The sequence below is a fragment of the Panulirus ornatus genome, chromosome 72 (assembly GCF_036320965.1).
Source record: "Panulirus ornatus isolate Po-2019 chromosome 72, ASM3632096v1, whole genome shotgun sequence".
NCBI classification, from domain to species: Eukaryota; Metazoa; Arthropoda; class Malacostraca; order Decapoda; family Palinuridae; genus Panulirus; species Panulirus ornatus.
The window spans coordinates 5,713,900-5,737,941 of record NC_092295.1 but is presented as its reverse complement, the minus strand read 5'-3'; the positions used below and the strand labels follow the sequence as shown (position 1 = coordinate 5,737,941).

At 37.4% G+C, this 24,042-nt stretch overlaps 1 protein-coding gene and 1 long non-coding RNA gene across 3 annotated transcripts in view; both read right to left on the bottom strand.

The window, feature by feature from the left end:
- Nucleotides 1-5,887: 5,887 nt before the first annotated feature.
- LOC139748079 (uncharacterized) lies at nt 5,888-12,988 on the bottom strand. Its single transcript, XR_011712531.1, has 4 exons — nt 12,963-12,988; nt 7,608-7,845; nt 7,201-7,324; nt 5,888-6,467 (listed from the first exon to the last, which is right to left on the bottom strand). It is a non-coding gene; the product is annotated as an uncharacterized lncRNA (long non-coding RNA).
- A 2,795-nt stretch (nt 12,989-15,783) lies between these two features.
- The window catches only part of LOC139748144 (potassium channel subfamily K member 4-like), a 41,575-nt gene continuing 33,316 nt past the window's right edge, over nt 15,784-24,042 (bottom strand). The window contains exons 8-9 of one of the 2 annotated variants that reach the window (XM_071660830.1): nt 22,909-22,955; nt 15,784-18,754 (exon numbers count right to left, since the gene is read on the bottom strand). In XM_071660830.1, the coding sequence (XP_071516931.1) occupies nt 18,745-18,754; nt 22,909-22,955 (57 nt within the window). In that variant the 3' untranslated portion in view covers nt 15,784-18,744. The remainder of the gene's footprint in view (nt 18,755-22,908; nt 22,956-24,042) is intronic. The other variant, XM_071660828.1, reaches the window with a different exon arrangement.

Sequence of the window (24,042 nt, the reverse complement as noted above, 5' to 3'; positions counted from 1 at the left end):
AAGAACAGTTGAGAATGTCTGTGGTCAAAGCTTACCAGAACTAAGCTTCATTTTTTTTTAGTTTGTAATATCTAATAAACTAAGCATCGAATGATCCTATTAAGTACTCATCCCAACACAGTAAGGGTAGGTGATCAGTGATTCATATACTCGTTATCATAGGAATAAATTCCTATAATAAACAAATACACAAACACACATTGGTGGTCAGGTTGCCCACTGTGCTAGGAGGAGCAGACTTCACTTCTATTCTCTCAGGACAACTTTCATACAGACTGCAATGAAAATCTGCTTCTGCCAGGGCTCGGGGGAACACACATGGCAGCAGAAGCAAAACAAAAACAAATTTGATAAGAGAAACAAGTGAAAGTTGATAACAACAAACTAGAAAAATTGTTTGTTCACCATGAAGGTGGTGTGGAGAAAGAGGATGGAGTATGTATATATATATATATATATATATATATATATATATATATATATACGAACAGCTATTACTTTAGAATATAAGAGTTATCAGCAAAAACAAATTATCAGAATATAAATAGAATATTTACTTAATGAGCAGCTAGTCAGCCACTCCAGCGAGGCGAGAACTTGGAAACTAACAGTTAAAAATATTATATTAACAATATGCAGGAATTTAATGCCCTACGCTAATGGAATGGAATAAACCAATAAATAGAATTTTGTTAAATTTACATTAGATAAATGAATACAAGTTTTAGCCTACGTTTAACTATCGTTAATACCAGTTCGCATCCTCGTAGAATAGGCGTCATTAAGAAGTTGTGATAAGGTTGTGGGATGAAATATTACCTTCACTGAAAGGCTGACAAGGTGGGTGGTGGGTTAAAGCTGTCGCATATCCTAGGGTCACTACTTCAATCTGACTCGGTAACTCCAGCGTTTGCAGTTCTTGACTGGATGACCATTCCAGTGTTTATATGGCCATAACTCGTTCCAGTGGAGAGCGAAAGACACGCATACACAACTCGTTACGCACCATCAACAACGACCTAGAAAAAAAGATATACTTATTTCTAATCCAGACACGAATGCATTATGCGTCTGACGCGACAAAATACATAAGTTTCTAGTGATGTCCACCCTCACTAGAGCTGTTCAAGTAAACTTCAGTTCGTAAATATGACAGAAGTTGCGAGAACAAGCAGAGTCATTTACCCAAACTTCAAACCTTGACAGTAGCTTGTACGAAGTCAGGAGCTTAGCTGACAGTGTTTGCAAGAGTTCCCTGGCTGTAGCAAATGCTTGCTAGTCAGCCGTAGGGGTTCTGTGGCACGGTCACACAAACAGATGTTTCAATATCATTGAAAATATAAAGTTTAACTCTTAAGGTCACTTTATCAAAGTAAGGACTCCCTGGTTGGTTATAATACAATTCATTGATAAAATACCTTAGAAAAAATATCTAGACGAAGACATTATATTCTGAAATCGAGTCTTTGAAAGTTATCGACGAATACATCCACCTGTGGATCTCGCATCATATAATTCACAAGCCATCTCCATTACTCGAAATAAACTACATATTTACATATATATTTTACGTCGTAAACTTACTCAGATATCCTCTGTTAATGTAATTTTCTTCTTTCTATTGCGCTCGCGAACCATCTCGCTCCACTACCTATGCAACAGGAAGTTCCAACATGACGTAGACAGGTCCTGCAGAGGTGTATTGCAGGACACGACTCAACGAAGGAGAGACATCTCAAGCTACACCTGGAAGAAAGATAAATGGAAATACTTATTACAGGATGAATATAATGATCTATCACAAGACTGGGGCTCTATTTTCACAGATATCAGAAAGAATAGAAAGATGAATAGTCATTGGAATAATGAGCCCAAATTTCACGCAGACCTCACAAAGGATAGTAGAACGAAATGTGATGCATCAGACGAGAGGACTCCACCACAGTGAAATAATGCCACCATCTCTCCTCCAGACAGCTACAAAGCTCAAGCAATTCAGTCAGAGAAATAGGCTGGTATAGGAAAAACTTTCCCAGTGTCCCAGTATTCGACGGAGAAGCAACACCTGACATCCCCACTCGAAATGGAAAGACTCATCCCCACATATCCAGTCTCGAGCCAGAGGGTCAAACTAGGTTAGATTATACAGAAACACCTCAGGCTTCTTAATGCACGAAATGCGAGGACGGACTGTTGCACTTACTATTGAGAATAACAAATTATGGAAGATGTAATCATGAACAAATATGAGAGATTCTAAAGCTTTAAAAATATGATGACTTTTGATTTTCATCAAGTAACGATTTTGATTTACAGTTGATCAACAATGATTGTATAAATATTGACTTTTCCTCCTCAAAAAATTGCTTGCATCTCTCCCTAATGGTATTTCAGTGTCCTTGACCTCCCAGCAATAAAACGAATTGCTGTAGTTTTGCAGTTGGCGTTGCAATAATCAATATTCATGAAAAGATGATTTACGAGAAATTCATGTACAATGTTACGTCTGGACAAAAAAAAAGAAAAAAAAAAGGACAAGTAAAATTGTATATTTTTCCCGTTGTGTCTAAACCAGCAAAAAATCCTTTATGCTCTTATGGCATCACAATAATGCTATTTTTTTCAGCAAACTGGGTCTAATTTTGCTTCCTAATGGCATGCATTTTTTTTCGAAAAGAATTCAAAAACCATTCCGCAAAATTGCAATAATTATTACACTAAACACAGAGATGAAAACATCAGGATTGTTAATTTACGATTCTACCTGGTTAAAGCTATACACACACACACACATATATATATATATATATATATATATATATATATATATATATATATATATATATATATATACATAAAAAACTTCAGTCTCTCCTAAGTTACAGAAGATGAACCATGAACTCAAGAACAATGGCTTCCTTCGCTCACACCCACTGTTTATTTGTCACATTATTTACACCACAACATTACCCCATACATCCCTCTAGAGTATCCCCTGACAGTTTCATTAAGCCTTGGCTCAGTCCACCGACAGCACGTCGTCCCGTGTATACCACATCTCCCCAATTTACCATCTCATGCATACCTTATGTATATATACATATACAATCTTGTTTACCCGTCGCTAACCAAGTCCAAGCTGGAGAAGCTCCCTGGTATACATACGATCAGAGTTGATGCCACAACACAACGCCTGGCATTACACCCAAACAAAGACAAGCATGAAACACGACATTAAAGTCAAAGTATAATATCTTCATCCCAATCAGAATCAACTATTACCCTGTTAAGCCATAATCAAACACAACTCAAGCCTCTACCATAAATATGGTTAGTCGACTACACGCTACGACAGTGGCAGATAAGTGAAAATACAGTATTGAAACTTTTCAAGTTCAGTAAAGCTTTGTTTATACAATGAAATTGTATGAAATGGCAACAAGATTAAGTTTACGACACACCATTACCCGTCATCTTCCCTGACCTAGCGTGCGGGCTTGCTAATGTGAAAACCCCAGCTCCAGATGATGATTCCTAGAACAACACAAGGCCAAGCTCTAGATGATGATTCCTAGAATCACACAAGGCCAAGTTCTGGATGATGATTCTTAGAACAACACTAGGTCAAGCTCTAAATAATGATTCCTAGAACAACACAAGGCCCAGCTCTAGAAGATGATTTCTAGAACAACACAAGTCCAGCTTCTAGATGATGATTCCTAGAACAAAACAAGCCCAACTTCTAGATGATGATTCCTAGAACAACACAAGGCCAAGTTCTAGATGATGATTCCTAGAACAACACAAGGCCGAGGAGAACGAAACCCCTTCAGCAAGAGGCCAAGGTTTGTATAGATAAATGGAATGAGAAACGATTGATAAATGGGACATGTTAAAGTTGATTATACTTTCAAAAGCATAACGCAGATATGAGGTTTGAGCAAGACAAGGGTATGCGAGGGTGGAATTTGAAGCGAGGTGTAGGGAAGGTCGTAGTATAGAATCACTAATGGACGAATGTGTTTGTTACTGGATGGTGGAGGTTTGGCCTATAAAATTTCAAAATGCCTGGGTCATAAAGGCCGTCAGGTTGTAGCCAGTACATAGAAAATCTACAACATCCTCACATACTACAAAAAAGAAAAAAAATTGAGTCCACACTTGCTCTCACTACATAAATTCCTCTTCAAAAATGTGATAAACGGTAAAATTCTAGTCTTCTAATTGCAGATTTTAATGTAAAGATCGGATTTGCAGTCTACCTGCAGGTGGTAAAGGCTTGCATCTAAAGAGATGGACAGTCGCAATAAAGTGATTAAAAAAGGATAAATTCTTACGTCAAATACCTCTTAATCTGATTAGTTCATGTAACGAGTAATTGCCTGGAGGATAATTTTTGATCGTTCCTTTGATTTCAATTGAATGTGGAGGCATGAATAGATACTCAAGTCCTTCTTGATGAGCAAACTTCCGCGGAAAATGAAAATAAATATCTAGATTTTATAAGCGTGAAAGACGACATGTCATTTAATCACACTCTTAATTTACACGAGTCAATAGAAAATTGAATTCTTGATATGATTCGTGGAAATAACGAATAGACAGAGAGAGAGAGAGAGAGAGAGAGAGAGAGAGAGAGAGAGAGAGAGAGAGAGAGAGAGAGAGAGCCAAACGGACGACCTGCTGTAGATTTGTATAGTATCCCCTATCAAAGAAAATGTACGCCTGAGGGCATGTAAGAAAATGAAAATTTACGCACTAACTAAAGTAATTTTCTGCGAACTCGAAGTAATGATCACGCGGCATTTACAATATATTCCATTGGAATACTGTATTGTTTTGGTAAATCCAGCATTATATGAAGTCTTAATAGTGATAATTACATGTTTTTCATGAGCTTTACATCACTAACATCTAAAGATAATCTACGAAACTACAAGTATTTACGAATAAACAGATCTCTGTAGCTCGGTGTCAAGGGCATGGAAATAACTGTCAGAACTCTACTGCACTGACTCAATCGAATAACTGTTGTGCAAAGACAGCCCATGGCAATACTCTTGGCAAAAAAGAAGTTTAGTAAGATTATGATTAATCTCCCATCTGACAATCAGACGAATATTGTTCTACATAAAACATCAAATATTTTCCTTTTAAAAGTTTTACAGATTTCGTTTACTTAATCACAAGTTAAAGGTTCAGTACGCGTTATACTCTATCCTAAAATGGTTAATCTATGCTCAAAACGTAGAGATTAATATCACTCTCTTCATCACCTTGAATGTTACTGATACATTTGAGGTATACGAAATAGATTTTGATAGTTGTATCCGCACAGTGACGTGGTTTATATGACAGACACACACGTCTCATACTGCAATATGCCACATATGTTGCCCGCGTGTGTGTGTGTGTGTGTGTGTGTGTGTGTGTATGTGGTTTTAGAACTGTTTTAATAAAAGATTCATCGACTTGCGATTATGATTTGATTATGAAGGCCTTTATAACCCCAGCAGTAGGAGAGTTTTAAGCCCAATTAACCACCCAGTTATTCAGCTTCCCATTTCTGGTTAATCAGCAATTCTTATGTTCATGATTAATATTAATCACAGTTACTACATCTTAGTGGATGTCTGATAAGTGTGTGTGTGTGTGTGGGTTTGCTAGGCAAGGATCCTGATTCTTTACTGGAACACTCTTATAACAGTGTTTTCCATATCATACCGTTGCTAATAAAACAGACTGTTGATTGATCAACAGAATTATCACGTCACAGATAATTGTTCTGATGCCACAATCAACTCCAAACAGTATTAACTTAACGATTATCTGTACCTTCTGTACAGAATCATAGATTATCAGGCAAAAGGGATTAATATACTAAGTATATTGTTTTAGATTGAGTATAATCTTAATATAAACATTGATAAAACAGTAAAAATACAACCGAAGAAATTATTCAATTTGTTCCTAATGCAACAGTTTTTTCCACACGTTTATCTCTAAATTTCTGAACACTGTAATCTAAGATTATATCACAAATGGATTATCTTTGACATGCTAATTATTGTGACTTTAGCTCACATATATGTCATAACAATGGACAGTGGGTCTTTTGAGAGAGAGAGAGAATAAAATTGAAAATAATAATTTACGGAATAACTAATAATTTAATAAAGTTCTCTCTCAGTTCTGGACTTAAATAATCGAAATACTGAAGACTATCAAAACAGACACGAGTAAAACACAACGTAAAACACCTATACATAGTTATTTTCGCTTCCTTTCATCAAGAAAATCACGAAAAAATTATTCTTCAGTGAACATATGATGAAGAACAATCCCTCAGGTTTACGAAGTCAAGAACAAGATGCAGAGAGAGACAGCGAGGAGGACTGGAAGAGGTAGCCCACTAACACCACTGTTGCAATAGTTCGTCAGGCAGCAGTACACAATAGGTCTCCCATCTGTGGTTAACAAGAAACCATCTGATGAACATCTAGATCAGTCTGCCACCTTACCCAAAGTGCTAATGAACATCTAAATCAGTCTGCCACCTTACCCAAAGTGCTAATGAACATCTGAATCAGTCTGCCACCTTACCCAAAGTGCTAATGAACATCTAAATCAGTCTGCCACCATGCTCATAAATAGTGTTATTATCTTACTAACGACTTCCTAGTTTACAACACTTATAGTGTGCTGATCACCTAAAAGCAGGGATTGATTTTGAGAACAAATTCTTCATTATAATGAAGTTTTACTTCTAAATCTGACATTTCAGTGTTTATACAAAACACGGCCGAGAGATTTTAAGACAATTGAAGGTCAACTGTTGCAAGTTCAGCAATGCTAAAGAGCCTCTTAGGAGAAAGTATCCATGTAGGAACGTGCACATAAATGAATTCTATATAGGAGACAAAATGACAACAAAGATAACCAATATGGATAGAATGCAACAATACATTATCAGAGAAACAAATGTTCTCTTCCTCTGCTTTATATCAGTTATCTTTCATCTTTCTGGCTCACAAGCCAATAAACCTACGGTAGAATTTCTAACCTATACGATATTTCCTTCGTTTATTGCTCGCTCGCTGAAACAGACAAAACTTCGACCATTTTCTCCCTAATGTTTTACAATATTCTGCGAACCTAGTTGTGTTTAGCCTCTCTCCCCTCACTGTGTACGATCCTCACCTGTGTCAGAGAAGACTTGATGGATTGTGTTGATCAATCTGTTGATCAGACGTTCGAAGGCGCCTAAGCCACAGTGTTGTTTGTCGCCACACATCCTTGAGTCACCAGAGGGATACGTGATTTTCTGCAATCATAACGAGACGTGTTATGGTCTACTCTTCACGTGATACGAGTTAATAGCAATATATGAAGATTTCTAACAATGGAATTTACATCTGTTAGGACCTACAAAAAGTTAATTAGAATATTGTATGTTGAAAATACGCTTCCTTTAGAAATAAATTGGGCCAAGCGTGCCATATGATCATAAGACTACACTGATTTCGTCAATTCTATTGTTTAACTTAGTGAACTACGAGTTAAGGACTTTATCAAAATACCAGGTATCAAATCATATTTGAACTCACCATGCAAACAGGAGCAGAGGTGTTGGGGCACTGGGCTATGGTACCCAGCTGCTCATGACAGTTGTTGCAAGAGATGCAGTGGAGTGCTGTGCCTGGGTAGAACAGCAACACCACAGAAGCGAAGAACTTCCATCCACCCATACAGGGAGACTGTGGATGAATACTGATGGTGATGAAGGTGGATGATGCTCGTCTTGATGCTGTGGGAGGTGGAATATGCTCTGGAGAGAATATAGCCCTGTAAGGAAGAAAAAGTGGTGGATTTTGCTGGGGGGGTCAGAACTCCTGCTGCTGCTGTGGGAGGCGGTGCGGTATAACAGCAAATGATGCTGCAGAGAAATTGTAGACGCTTCTGTGTCCGGCTCTCTCGCAGGAGTTGGTCAATGCTGCTCTTCTCAACCCTACAGGAGAATGACGTGTGCTACAGCCTCTGGTACAAGGGAGAGATTCAGCCGAAGGAGTTACGTCGATTCTTGCCCGTACAGTTATAGTACGTGATTAGATACAAAAATGGTAATGTGTTTCAGTTTTCTACACAGGAAGGGTATAGGAACACACATCACAGTGTTACTGGTCAAGAGGAATGCTTTCAGAATTTTGTTTTCTTAATGTAGCACTCTCTCTCAATTATTTATAGCAACATCTCGTGTACATGTTCATAAAAGGACTCTGTCTGATCATGTAAAATGCCTCTGTGGCAGCGCTAAACATACGGTTTTAAGAACCTTTTAGGGACCAGTCTCCTTAATAAAGATACGTCACTGGAAACAAAATACCCATTTTTCATTTCATATTTTTTAACAAAATATTACCCTGGTTATTAGCATAAAGAATGATTAAGTAATTATTCACACTGTCACACTGTAAATTAATGAACGTGCTTTAAAGAATTTACTGCAATCTGAGATTTCTGCAAATATCGTTTTCATATGTGAACAATGATTTATAGTTTTTAGCAAGCGAAAATACACCAATTTTCTCGAATTTCTTACAAGAGGAAGAGAAATTTTCTACGAAATATGGCAACTTGTATGGGGGTAAGATTTTTATGTTATACCTAAGGTAGACGAAGCCAGGATACCCGCTTTATCGACCAATCCACAGGGAAGGATGAACAGCTGCTTTGACTGTAGACGAACCACCTCGACCAGGACTCGATTCTTTAGGAATTCGACCCCAGGGCAACCCGTAGATGCGTCACAGGCGTTAAAGTGTATTGAGAGTGTTTAGGTATTCTATCAGTTTGACTGTGTACAGAAACTCACTTTGAATAGAGCAGTTTGTTTTGCAATGGTAATGTTGTGATCAGATAATAGATTAAAGTCTTGAAGCTCGGTTATGAGTAACATATTTCATCAGTCATCAAATAAGCCAATAGTAGTGATGGTAATAGAGAATATAAGATTAAGTAACATGTATGCTAGCGAGAAACTTGAAAGTATGTATTAAGTCTTTTATAACTTTGCTTAGCCTCACGTGCAATGCATTCCTATATTTGTCAATATTCAAGATAATCCAGACGTAAACTTGATCAAGCATCGCTCCAGCTGCCGACGGATATCAACACCGCAGACCAAGCAGCTGCTAACTCCATCGTCCAACCTTCCTACAGGTAGCCATTCCACGTAGTCCCTTGTTGTGTCGCGAGCAGCAAAGGCGTTCGTTCCGTCGTCGTCCAACCTCACCACGAGCAGCCATTCTTCTCGGTCACCAGCAACAAAGACATTCGATTTGCTACTTTTTCTGCCGTAGATCTCGACTGGTAGAAGGGGTAAGGTATGGTCTAGATAGGTTCTCTAGATTCTTATACAATCTATCGAGTAGCGTTCCTGACCGACGTATTCATGGGTCACCCATGGTCGGGAGTATTGGTTCGAATCCTGCTTGCGGCAACAAGTCCATATACATCCTACCTAGTTGTTCATCCACCTTTAGAGGATGTTCAATAGAAGGGGTACCTGGCTCATGCTTGATATTATATATATATATATATATATATATATATATATATATATATATATATATATATATATATATATATATAACATCAAGCATGAGCCAGGTACCCCTTCTATTGAACATCCTCTAAAGGTGGATGAAGAGCTGGGTAGAATGTATATGGACTGGTTGCCGCAAGCAGGATTCGAACCAATACGTTATATGTATATGTATACTTCAAAAGATCGCAATTTTGCGCGTGATTAAGTATATTCCTATGAGTCCACGAGAAAAATGAAACACGATAAGTTCCCTCGTGCACTTTCGTGTAATAATCAAATCATCAGGGGAGACACAAGAGAGAAATAAGTCAGTTGATATATAACGAAGAGACGTACCCAGGATGACATTTGGTAAGCATGTGATTGTCCAAGACAGACAACGAGCGTATCGTAAACTTATTATGTGGACAAGGTGAAATGTTTACAAATCTTATCAACAATAAAGTCATCCGATTTGTATAGACCTTCACTAATATTAAGGTTATAATTCTTTGTGTATTTGATAGTAGAAGATTCAATCATATTTCTCGTGGTATTGGAGTTAGAATTAATAACTGAGATGGCATTACTCCAGTCAGTACAATGATCATAGTTTTTAACGTGATTAAACAAGGCATTTGATTCTTGTCCTGTTTTTATAATATATTTATTTTGCTCAATTCTAACAGAAAGATCCTTACCAGTCTGCCCTATATAAAACTCTGTCACAGTTTAGACATGGCACTTTATAGATGCGTCCAAGAGAATTTTCAGGAGAGTTCCTGATTAAGATATTCTTTATAGTATTATTGTTGCTGAAGGCAACATTTACATTAAAGGATTTAAACATGTGAAGTAAAGCAAAATTCTTATTAAAAGGGAGAATTTTACTTTACTAGATTCTTGGTGTCAATGGGAGGTTTGGGCTCAACTCTATAAAATGATTTCTTTGCTAACTTAAGGGATCTATCAATGAAACATCTAAGGTACTTTAACTTAGACCCAATAGAATATATCTTTTCAAACTCATCATCAATAAACTTTGGACTGCAAATACGTAATGCCCTAAGGAAAAGAGATTGAGATGATAATTTAACTCCGTTGTGTTGAAATGAGTAATAATTCATTATTAATCATCTCAACATTAGAATTAGATTATCATCATTTCAATCTGTTCCTGAATTTGCAGTCCAGAGTTTATTGATGATGAGTTTGAGAAGATATATTCTGTTGGATGTAAGTTAAAGTACCTTAGATGTTTCATTGATAAATCCCTTAAGTTAGCAAAGAAACCATTTTATAGAGTTGAGCCCAAACTCCCACTGACACCAAGGATCTTATAGTTCTCCCTTTTAACAAGAATTTTACTTTACTTCCAATGTTGCTCAAATCCTTTAATGTAAATGTTACCTTCAGCAACAATAATACTATAAAGAACATGATAATCAGGAACTCGCCTGAAAATTCTCTTGGACGCATCTATAAAATGCCATGTCTAAATTGTGATAAGTTTTATGTAGGACAGACTGGTAAGGATATTTCTGTTAGACTTAAGCAACATAAATATAGTATAAGAACAGGACAAGAATCAAATGCCTTGTTTAATCACGGTAAAAACTACGATCATTGTATTGACTGGAGTAATGCCATCTCAGTTATTAACTCTAACTCCAGTACCACGAGAAATATCATTGAATTTTCTACTACTAGATATACAAAGAATCATAACGTTAATATTAGAAGGTCTATACAAATCTGATACTTTATTGTCGATAAGATTTGTAAACAATTCACCTTCTTGTCCACATAATAAGTTTATGATACGCTCGTTGTCTGTCTTGGACAATCACATGTTTACCAAATGGCGTCCTAGCCACATCTCTTCGTTGTATATCAACTGACTTATTTCTCTCTAGTGTCTCCCCTGATGATGTGATTATTACACGAAACTGCGCTTGGGAACTTATCGTGTATCATTTTCCCCGTGGATTCATAGGTATATACATATATCATATGCAGGCGCGCGCGCGCGCGTGTGTGTTGGCCTTGATTAGGGCCTCACTTGCTCCTGTCGTCTCAGCTTGTATATAACAAAATCGTTAAACTGTATATCATCTGTAATTTGCATCTTGCACCATTATCGCCTTTATTAGATATCGTACGATCTTCCATATAACGCTCTAATATTCATCGTTTTCTCTTAATACTACAGTACCAGTATGAATCTTATGATAATATTGATATGGATCTGAACTGGTGTTTTATTTCACAGTCCAAATTTTTGTACAAGAGATATTTGTTAGATTCTCGATAACTGCAAGAACTTTACTTTTGTAGTAATAGTCAGTAAATCCAATGATAAAGCTGCACAAGTAAAACAGGCGAGTTAATGAAGATTCACATTCACTTGGGCTGTGCAACGCTCACGAGTAATATTATACCAGAAGGTTTAACTTCTAAAAGTTTTCTCAAGCAATTTTGATTATCGTATGATCGTATGACACTACGCATTATTCACTGTCACTTGACCACATGAGAAATCTGTAGATTACCAAGATTAAGTCTGTAAACACATATAAGGTCTAATTTGAATGCACAGTCGGGCACCCAGATCCGTTAACAAGTTTGAACTACCAAGGACGTTGTTCATAATATAGAGCTCATCAGGGAACACATATACTTGCCACGTAGGCGCGAGACGAAAGCCCGCCACAGTTACGAGTGAAAGCCGTTAGATATAACATAAAACATGCTAAATAAACATCAGATTACTGTGATCTGTTGATCAGAGTTGGGTAGACGTTAATTAACATTACGTCCGTGTACTGCAAACACCTCCTCCCCATTTTCATTACTTTTTACTTTGTAAATTAATCAGAAGTCGTCCTATGCTCCGTGTTCTAGGCGCCACAAGCAACCTTCAGCTTTCCCACAAGCATCGAAGCAAATACTACAGTAAACCAGAGCAGTAGTATTGTCAACCATTTCTTGAACTAGCTACTGTAGTACCATCTACAGGCACTTTAGCCATTAATGAGACACTGTATTGGGCGTTATAGCCTCGAAGTTATGAAGTTTACTCACGAAATAATCACCTATGCATAAAACTATAATTCTCGTGGAATCCGTTGATCCTACGAATATGAAGATACGATCCCTCTCCGTGTGTATTCTGCAAACGACCAGGGGTTTGTATACAGTCCTGCTACCCGCTGAACGTATATCATTCTTTAAATCCGCACTGTCACGTCGCCACACAACCTTAGAGCAATCTTAAAAACTGGCGAAAGAACATATATAAAGCTAAACCAAGTGTCAGGACGCACTAAGCCACTGGTAAGTCTATGTTATCTCCCGAACACCAGCAGAACCTTACCTGATCACTTCTTCCTGAGAGATATGACGAGCGAATCCTCACCTGAGCACAGTGGAACTTCGAAGAAGACAGCGGTTCGTTAAGTTCGAGGGTTCACCTGTGAGTTTGACTCAATCAGCACACGTTGTTGTGGTGATGGACGAACGAAACTGTGTCGCTGAACTTAACTCGACCCTTCTGAACCCGTTACTCCGTCAGTTTGGTACGAATTTCTGTTTTGTTTGTTTACCAAAACAAATACTGAACCACTCAACAAATCCTTACGAATACCGTACTAAATCCTACATCTTTGTAGCTAAGTCATTTATTGTTCTATTGTTTTACTTGAAATTCAAATATCGAATTACGAACAAAAGCTGAATGTATCAAGACACAAATACACCCGTGTTTCACAACCTGCTTAAGCACTGTCAACACATTGAGACGGAATAATTTAGAGCTATATGATGCCAATAGAAGGCATGAACTAGATAATGAATGCGTACAAGCAGAATTACGTACAATAGACAAAGACATCGCAGTTTATAACATATTGTAAAATGAAAAAACAGAACATGCAGACTTCCATGATAATATCTTTCGCGTAGTTATGATAATGATCCCGGGATATTAATATACATGTGTGTGTGTGTGTGTGTGTCCATTCATGCAGCATTGCTGTAGACTGTGAATCATGAGTCGTTATATGTCGCTAAGAATAAGTGATAGTTGAGGATTCATCGAGGGTTCACTCAACAGTACTGAAACAGTTCGGAATAGAGGCATCGGAGGGGACTTTCCCAAAGGAGAGCACAATAGATGATATAACATACCTACGGCTCTCATCTCCTCATAAAACGTTCCCGACCCTCTTCTAGTTTTGCCTCTGTTCCCATTTCTCGTAAGAGAACTCCGTAAAACACTCGTAATCATGCAGGTCTACTTAATCGTATTTCCCTTTTCTCATTCAATGATTCACTTCCTGTAAAACAAACCACATGCAGTATGTGGTCGTCTGGGGTATCATCCTTCAAGGCTCACTGCTCGAGGCAGCTAATTCCAACTCTGAAAAATAATGAGATTTGCTCGTATGTCACGAGGACGCTTACGGCATCACAACACACCCATGCACATAAAAGCTCCCATATGCTTAGAGACACACGTTCCATCTGTGCCAGTAATGACACACTCGAGACGGAGTGTCACTGACTAGCACCCTTGATCAGTCTTGGACCTAACGAATCTGTTACACGGACGCAGTCACTCCCGAACACTGCTAGCTAAAGCCCCTCGACTCACGATTTCGAATTAGGGTTTGCTTACTTCAGTATCACCAAACCATTAGCCAAAACGATCATTCATAAATTACGACATGGCCTCTTGTTTATTGTTGTCCGTTGCGCTGATATTTTTGCTGTTCGTCTCTCAAAATATACCTTGTCACAGAACAATAGTCTTTATGTGGCTTTACTTTAGAGCTAGCAACCCAGCCACCGAAGCATCATGATGGACTTTATTCCTATCACTTAATTCTGATTCTGTAATTTTGGCCAGTTTAAACAGGCAGCAGAGCTCTCCCTGAGGAATGCTTTGCTAAACATGTAGAGCATTTAATGAATCTGTTTACACTTGAAACCGGAGGATGTATGAAACAGACCCACCTGAATCGTGAAATTTCGTTGTATATAAATTGCAGTATCTTCATCTCCCAAGTCATTCTCATCCTCTTCTAGTCTTATTTTCTCTATCTATACGTCCTGCTATGTCCTCCTTTATAGCTCCATCAATGAACACATGTTCATTCGTTCTCCAGCACCACTTTAGCCGTACGAAACTTTCTCTGCCTGCCCTTCTCTTCCACACCATAGTCTCTCAGTGCATCTCACATTCCTTTCTCCCATTGTCTACATCACACACACGTTTCCATGTTCCTGATTCATAGATATATATTCTTTTTCTAAGATTCTCTGCACAAGGATGACCTTACAGTTTATCATACCCACGTCTCTTTATATTTCCTACTTACTCGTCTTTCATTCTCTACTCCATCACTGATATTCACATCTATGTTCACGTCCGTTTATTTGGATTTTTATATTCAATCTGATGGTTTTTACCTTCACAAACAGGCACAATTACAGTATCAATAGATTACTTGATGGAGAAACATTTCTTCTCAAAATCCTTAAGTTCGAACGCCAACCTCTTTAGAAATATACATTCCCAACATTACTGCTGAAATTCCTCGTACATTCCCATCTTTGCCTCCAAGTGCCAACACTGTTCGCCCGTCTACGGCTGTACGCCCACTGTGACCCAAACAAATGCAAGTTCCACACACTTGATTTCCAGACTAAAGAAAACGTGTTTCGGTGTGAAGAAAAAGTACTGGAACCGTCTTTCAGAAGACTTTTGACGGGTGCTCCTTAGGAAGGATAGGAGAATTGATAAACTCAGGAATGATGAGAAATTATCTCTGCCATATACACGTTACACTTATCAAAACTTATGGGTAAATACTTTTAAGAATCAGGTGTTATCCATCAACATAAGACTTAGAAATATTACAAACATAACTTATAAAAATTGCCATGTTGTCTCTCTTAACATCAGGTTTGAACTGAGGAAAAATAGGGTTAATGACCGGGATATTGACCTGGTTATAGATGCTCTTTACCCTAAGCTGTCCATGATAAGACTATCTCAAGATCTTCGAGTCAACTAAAGGCAATCTAGAATCTATTCTCTAGGGCGTGTAGTATTCCGTGTTAACACATGAGGCTATAATGATATATATTCATGGTAAATGAAGCCTAGAAGGTAAAGAGAATAAAAGAATCAGTAATTTTTATAAATCATTTTTCATATAAAATTCTAGTGTGCAAAAACACTTTCCAAACGTAACAAGAACAGAGACAGTATCACATTTTTGTATATAACTGAGAGCTGGAGAGAATATTTTGTACAAATTACTTGGATATCAACAAACAATGTCATTGTAAGAATGCACTCACATTCAGACATACAGACATGCAAATACAGATTATATATATATATATATATATATATATATATATATATATATATATATATATATATATATATATATATATATATATATATATATATATATATATATATGTATATAGATATTATACTTTGTCGCTGTCTCCCGCGTTAGCGAGGTAGCGCAAGGAAACAGACGAAAGAATGGCCCAACCCACCCACATACACATGTACATACATACACGTCCACACACGCACATATACATACCCATACATTTCAACGTATATATATATATATACATACACAGACATATACATATATACACATGTACATAATTCATACTTGCTGCCTTTATTTATTCCCTTTGCCACCCCACCACACATGAAATGACATCCTCCCCTCCCCCCGCACGCGCGCGAGGTTGGCCAGGAAAATACGATAAAGGCCACCTTCGCTCACACAGTCTCTAGCTGTCATGTATAATGCACCGAAACCACAGCTCCCTTTCCACATCCAGGCCCCACAAAACTTTCCATGGTTTACCCCAGACGCTTCTCATGCCCTGGTTCAATCCATATATATATATATGTATATATATATATATATATATATATATATATATATATATATATATATATATATATATATATATATATATATATATATATATATATATTTTTTTTTTTTTTTTTTTTTTTTTTTTTTTTTTTTTTCCAAAAGAAGGAACAGAGAAGGGGGCCAGGTGAGGATTTTCCCTCTAAGGCCCAGTCCTCTGTTCTTAACGCTACCTCGCAAATGCGGGAAATGGCGAATCGTATGAAAAAAAAAAAAAAAAATATATATATATATATATATATATATATATATATATATATATATATATCACATTCGTGTATGTAACATTTGATTAAACATCAGTGATATTCATGTCATTATTTCTGACAATATGATTAACCTAAGCTAACCTGACATTAAATAATACTATATATTAGATCAAGAAAGATATATGCAATTAATCAGATTAGAGATTTTTAGCAATATTTTTACCATTTCTATACCTAGGTCAATATTACCAGGTATAGATGTAAATAAAAAGTTAGAATATTATCTTATAAATAAATGCGTTTGATTAGTTCTGGTTCTCAGTGTAACATATATCCTGCCTGGGGAACAAAAGCCTTTTAAAACTGGCCATTTCTATTGGAGAAAATGTCTTTTGAGCTATGAATATGTTTAACAAATAAGTGTGGTGAGGTTGACATTTCGCATGCTGTGATGATATTTGGGTAATTAATATCATAGTTATCACTATTATAATGATTATCATTATCATTATTATCATTATCATTACTATTATCATAACTATTAATATTATCATATAACCTTTGGGCCCTTTTTACAGTGTATCGAACTTCATCTCCGTGCAGGAGCAGGGAAATGATGGACTCCTTTGGAACGAATAGGTCCTTGATGAGACTGTACTCCTTGCCATCCACTGACGGTCATACAGCCTTGTCGAAGGTCACCTCTCGCTCGTAGGGTAACATCTTGCATAAGTAGTCCGGTAACACCAATGGAAATATATGAATGATGTAATTAGACAAATACTACTGCTTACCGCAATCATTTGTTGCAAACATGAAAGACAAATGCAAAATTTTCTCTCACACAAGATAGGGACACAATGCTGATGCTTATTAGCTAGACAATGGGTCAGAAAATGCCTAAGATATGTCGAAGGAAACTCAAATACTGTGACGGACGAACATCATCGTTAAAAATTCACTCAACTCTATGGAATCACTTCTTCATCTGTTCTTCTTGAGTGATCCAGTACCCGGTAAATCACCCACGTACTCCTGATTGACCAATAGGCGTTTGAGTTGCTCTTGCATCGTGAGCTATCCGCTCCCGAAGCGATGGGGCATTGGTCCGTTTAAGCCGCAAGCCATAGCACTGTTTGGTAGACTTGCTTCACTCGCCACTGACTATAGGTCTGCAACTGGAGTTTAAAGGCTGATTTTCCGCCGTGAGCGACGCTATATCTGCGCTGTGCAATGAGTGTCTGTTGTCCTGGGGTGATTTGCCACAAGGTTTCAAAGGACCATTTACCAGTGGATGAGGAATCAGGTGTGGGACGGGCAGACCTCGCCAAACCCGTGTCCCATGTACATTTCCCAGTAGCCTACATCAGTCCACGTCTCAAGAGCATAGACACTGTCTTATAAGCGTTTGGATGGATCTCTTCAGTGTGTCATACGCGAATACTGCACTCTTTCCTACCCTGGGCACTGTGAGGGCATTCATAACACTTTGTGAGGATTATGAGCACTAAGAACTCCATTCCATATGTGATTATCAAACGAGCTTTTTCCTTTTTCAATCCTACTCGAGCTCCCTGGTATTCCACGTATCATCAAAACTTCAGAAAACAACAGAATCTCTTTCTAGCGTGCAACACGAATTAGGATCTCCTCTAGAAAGTGTTGCATCTTGAAAAAAGGGATTGGAACCAAAGGAGAATCCTGTCGTAACTTCAAGATATTGGATCCGCTTCAAGTTTCAGCATCACTTGGGACGAGCTCATGATCCTGCAAGTACTCGACTGTGTAGTGAGGGCAGAGTCCTTACCCTCGCAGAAGGTGTCAGAACTTGAGTAGGGATGCTGTTCCTTGTCCTCCTGTTGGGGATAGCTGTCTTTGGTCTCCGTTTTCTCCTTTATCGTCACTGGTGATTCGTCCGTCAGGTCGACAGGCTTTTCACAGGCAACAATGTATTTCGTCTTCTTTCTGGGCATCACAGGAGGCTAGGGCGTGAGAAGGAAAAGGAAGGAGAGGAAATATGTTATAACATGCAGTTCAGGATATATTATTAACATGATTAACCGTATTCTAGCACGAACGGGAAACTACATATAGCACAGACATATAAAGTTTAGCACAAATATGTGACTACATGATAGCGTAATGTTATGATTTTAGCAGACACTCATGACAGAGCAAGTTATAATGAAGTGGTATAATTATAATGCTAACTGACTGCTACATAGCACGATCATTTAGGCTTCATCACACACATAGAACACCATTTTAGAATTATATAGGATGATATTTAGCATCAGCAGTTTAGTCCATTATAAACAGGTACTATCTCAGCACAATCAAAACTGTACATAGCGTAAGGAAGCAATTGCACTGCAGCACAATAGACAAACGTATCATTGCACAAAAAGGAAACAACTTTCCTAAGAACACATAGGAAACAGGACGTTTAAAAGGAACAGGTAATTATTTTCAGAAAACAGACAGGTTTCAGATATTGCAAATGAAAAGCAGCGTCAACTACATCAAACATTCTAAACTGAAAAAGAAATAAGGTGAAACTAGATGAAACTGGTTTCGAGGCGTTTTGATGTTATTTGAATAGCTGATCTATATCAAGCAATATGATTTGGAATCAGCATTATTCGTTTCTTCTTCATTAACGGTAACAATGAATTCATGCAAAAATCTTTCCAATTTCAAAAGCATTAGAAAAGAGTTCAGTGGATACGGAGTATTTATCGTTGTATCGTTCTAAGCAATACATAATGAAATTGCCACCGTCGAAGACTCGCAAAAAAGTAAACATTATGAAACAATGATGAATCTACAGTTATCTAAAGAGGAACTGGTTTGTTTTGGTCCTTATGACACGACGCACAGCATGCTGTTAAGGGTGAGTTTCACCTAGTTATACAACAAGGAAAAAGCAACCTAAGGAAGGCACCAACCCTTAATGTTATGACCCTCTCACTTGTCAGTTAAAAACATATCGAACTGGTTTATATTCCCTGATTTACCACATGCTAGTCATCATCTTACCACAACCATGGGAGTTTGTTTCTCAAGACACAAGCCAGCCACCTCAATTCTGCCATCGAGAAAGATCAGACCTTACAAGTGCTTTCCCAGTCTTCATGTTTATTTCATCAAAAGAACAATCCAAACACAGTTTTGAGGTTCCTTTTAACTAACCCAATAAAACAGATTTCCTGCAGCCATTCTGCTATAATCATGATAAATGAGATGCATAAAGAACAACATCTATTTGGCTCCATATCCAAACCTAAGTTGATACAACTAAGCATCGGTTTCTTTAACAAAGTCTTTAGTCCACTAATGCATCTGTTTACTCTCCTATTCAGTGTCTCCTTAAAGATGACATCGCCAGGAACAACCCCTCTCCCCGATCAACGCAAACTCGAATCGCTAAATGTTGATCATAATAGTTTAACCTTAAGCTTGTCCTCTCTATTTTCTACCTAAGATTTCTCTTTCCTCATTCAAATCTTTATTTTACTCTCTACCGTGCCTTGTGTCTTGTAACTCGTCATAGCTAAGTAGCATATTATCTGGCACTTAGAGAAGTTGTATAGTTAGGATCAAATATGTTCTAGTCTTTTTCCAGTTTTGAAATTCATCATTCAGGCTTCCCTTTTAAATCATGCCTTTGTCTTACTGTTCCTACATCTATTCTGTTTCTGCCTTACCCTCAACCCTCATCAAAACACTATCTTTGCTCCATAGTTCAATGTTTCATGCCGAAAAGCCACACAATACATTAGGCTATACACACACGAAGGACACGAAAAGAATACGAAATAGATAGGATGCACAGAAAGGCATGAGGCTTCCATATTGACCACTAACCTTACTATAAAATTAATCTTGAAATCATAATAACTTCCCGAGCATTACACTCCAGAAATAGCATGTCTCTTTTATCCCCTAGCTGAACCATCTTATAACTCTCCCAGGCTATCAAACACCCTCGCAATGTAACTATACCACTCTAGATACATTTAATGATGATTCTTCCCCAATCAAGGTAATTTTCTCAAATCTATAAGTCTTTCTTTTGTACCAACTCCTGAATTTTACGCCTGCAATATGTTGTCTGATACTCTCCAAAACAGAACTCTCGACTTTGATGATTGTGCATCTTTGGCTAGAAGAATAAATACGTCACAATCAGCCTCAATAATTTTCAAGCTCCGTAGACAATACTTTCTGTCACTTTCCCCATGAGAAAGTTTGATAGACAAAACACAGCCTAACAAATGATAATCCATCGTGTTGTTATCTTTAAAGGTTGCACTGTCTTATGTTTCAAATCATATGACTCCATTGTCTTAAAAAGCGAGCTCTAATCTCGCACTATGAGTGGTTTTCAGTCTTAGATATGTCACGAAAATTGAAGATAATGCAGCCAAAATTCGTTTCTGTTCTCTCTGACAATAGCCGAAAAATAGAGGATAGAGATTAGCTTACATGTTAACTCCATTACCTACGTGTCAGAAATGATGAAATATTCAGTTACATACTAAGAGTTAGGCTTCATATGATACACAGATGTATCTCAGGAAATAAGAAAGTTTTCTGTGCAAATTCTGTAAATTGTAAGGAAACTTAAAAGCCTTTTTCTGCTTATTACGAACTTTCAAAGTGGGAGGACTCGGAATTGATACCATTGCCACAAGCATTATATAATGTAGTTTCAGACAAGGCGTTGATATCTAACTGTGTCAGCCAGTATGGTTGGACGCCCTGTCCACAATTGCTGAATAACTATCATTTGATTCTCAAGATGATGTTTGTTATGCTTATAAAGTTTAAGAAATTTCCCACACAGATCCGGGTAGGTCTTCTGTGAGGTGCCAAGGTCTATGTTCAATTCATATCACTTTATCATTTCTGGTTTATTTTCCAAAATCTATCGGTCAGGCAACTTACATCACAGGTTTCGAGAGATTTATCAATTCCTTTGTGTCTTTGTATTTGATCGTCAGTTTAGGTGACAAATGAACTCAAGCGTCTTATCTCTTCCTAATTATTTCATATTGCTTCAATTATTGGTAGACTATTAACTTACTGTTACATGAGTATTGACGTCTTCCTAGACCTCTATGCCTTCAGGTTTCCTCACTCTAAGCCATACGAATACCCCAGATACACCCAGCTCCCAGCATACATTGACGATCACATCCAACAGTTTCTGTTGTATTTTTTAAGTTTGCAACACACCAGGTGCAATCACGTAACTCAAACAGGTTTTTGGCTAACCTATCATCAGTGCTTCAAACTTTAAGCGGTACGGGAAATCCTCACATCTGTGCAGTGTTATGTGCAAAAAAAGAAAAAATACATTAAGCTTCTAGGTGAAGTATGACAGAAGATGGCATGTGGATGCGCTACATGTTTATGGGACGTGTACTTACGAGTCCAAGTGGCAGGATGTTCCTACCTGCTTGTCTGTCTATGAGGCAATCTGTTCCCACTTTACTCTCTCTCTCTCTCTCTCTCTCTCTCTCTCTCTCTCTCTCTCTCTCTCTCTCTCTCTCTCTCTCTCTCTCTCTATCTATCTATCTATCTATCTATCTATCTATCTATCTATCTATCTCCCTTTGGCTTTCTCCTTTTTTTCTGTTTGTCTCATTCTTTTATCCCATCCTCTCTATGTCCTTAACTCAAACACACTTTCCTTTTTTCCTATTTCTCTCTCTGTTCTTCACTTCGATTAACTCTCTCTCTCTCTCTCTCTCTCTCTCTCTCTCTCTCTCTCTCTCTCTCTCTCTCTCTCTCTCTCGTCTAATTCCTCGCTTGAATCCTCTTAATCTTTCTTGAAGAATCTTCTAATTTGGTTCTAAGTGGATTATACTAAGTCCACTGCCTAGTCTCACTTATACAAATATTCATCTGTTCAATGTACATCCCCAAAACCTAAGTCGTTAGATATTAAGTCATCATGCAATATGGCTAAATTTGAAATGCCTTTTCGGACAAAGGAGGTTCAAAATTACCTTCTCTGTACAACAAGATTTAGGGTTTTGTTAAAGGTATTTAGTCAAGTCAATAAGGATATTTTTTGAGGGATTATCTCTCAGTTAGGTAGAGCTACTAGTTAAGTCCTGCCTTATACCTTACTGTCACTGTGGTGTATTCTTCATTGCTTTTGTCATCATTTTCCTAGAAGAGAAGAAGTTAGCACGCATATTAAAGTCAAGAAATGTCAAATTGGTAGGCGGAATACAAAGTAATCAATCCCTGAAAGAAAGAATCCAATTAAAACATGATATTTGTCCAGAATCATGAAATATGAAATTAGTCTTCTGTACAACAAGTCCATGTTACCAATAGATGACGACCCTCGTAAATCTCTGCTTATAAATGAAGGGTGATTAATTTATACATGTATGTAAACATTAATATGGAACATTTTGTGTTCAGTATCCCAGAGTTTCTCTTAGAAATGTCTGCATTAAGTTATAGTTTGATATGAGTTGATCCTGTAGGTTACGAACTTTCTTAATTTCATATGATGAAGTGAAGTGTGAAAAAATATATATACATACATGTATATATATATATATATATATATATATATATATATATATATATATATATATATATATATATATATATATATATATATTTATATATATATATATATATATATATATATATATATATATATATATATATATATATATATATATATATATAGGGTGCGTAAGACAAGGGAGCAAATGGGAACTTCAGTGAAGGGCGTAAATGGGGAGGTGATAACAAGTAGCGGTGATGTGAGAAGGAGATGGAATGAGTATTTTGAAGGTTTGTTGAATGTGTCTGATGACAGAGTGGCAGATATAGGGTGTTTTGGTCGAGGTGGTGTGCAAAGTGAGAGGGTTAGGGAAAATGATTTGGTAAACAGAGAAGAGGTAGTAAAAGCTTTGCGGAAGATGAAAGCCGGCAAGGCAGCAGGTTTGGATGGTATTGCAGTGGAATTTATTAAGAAAGGGGGTGACTGTATTGTTGACTGGTTGGTAAGGTTATTTAATGTATGTATGACTCATGGTGAGGTGCCTGAGGATTGGCGGAATGCGTGCATAGTGCCATTGTACAAAGGCAAAGGGGATAAGAGTGAGTGCTCAAATTACAGAGGTATAAGTTTGTTGAGTATTCCTGGTAAATTATATGGGAGGGTATTGATTGAGAGGGTGAAGGCATGTACAGAGCATCAGATTGGGGAAGAGCAGTGCGGTTTTAGAAGTGG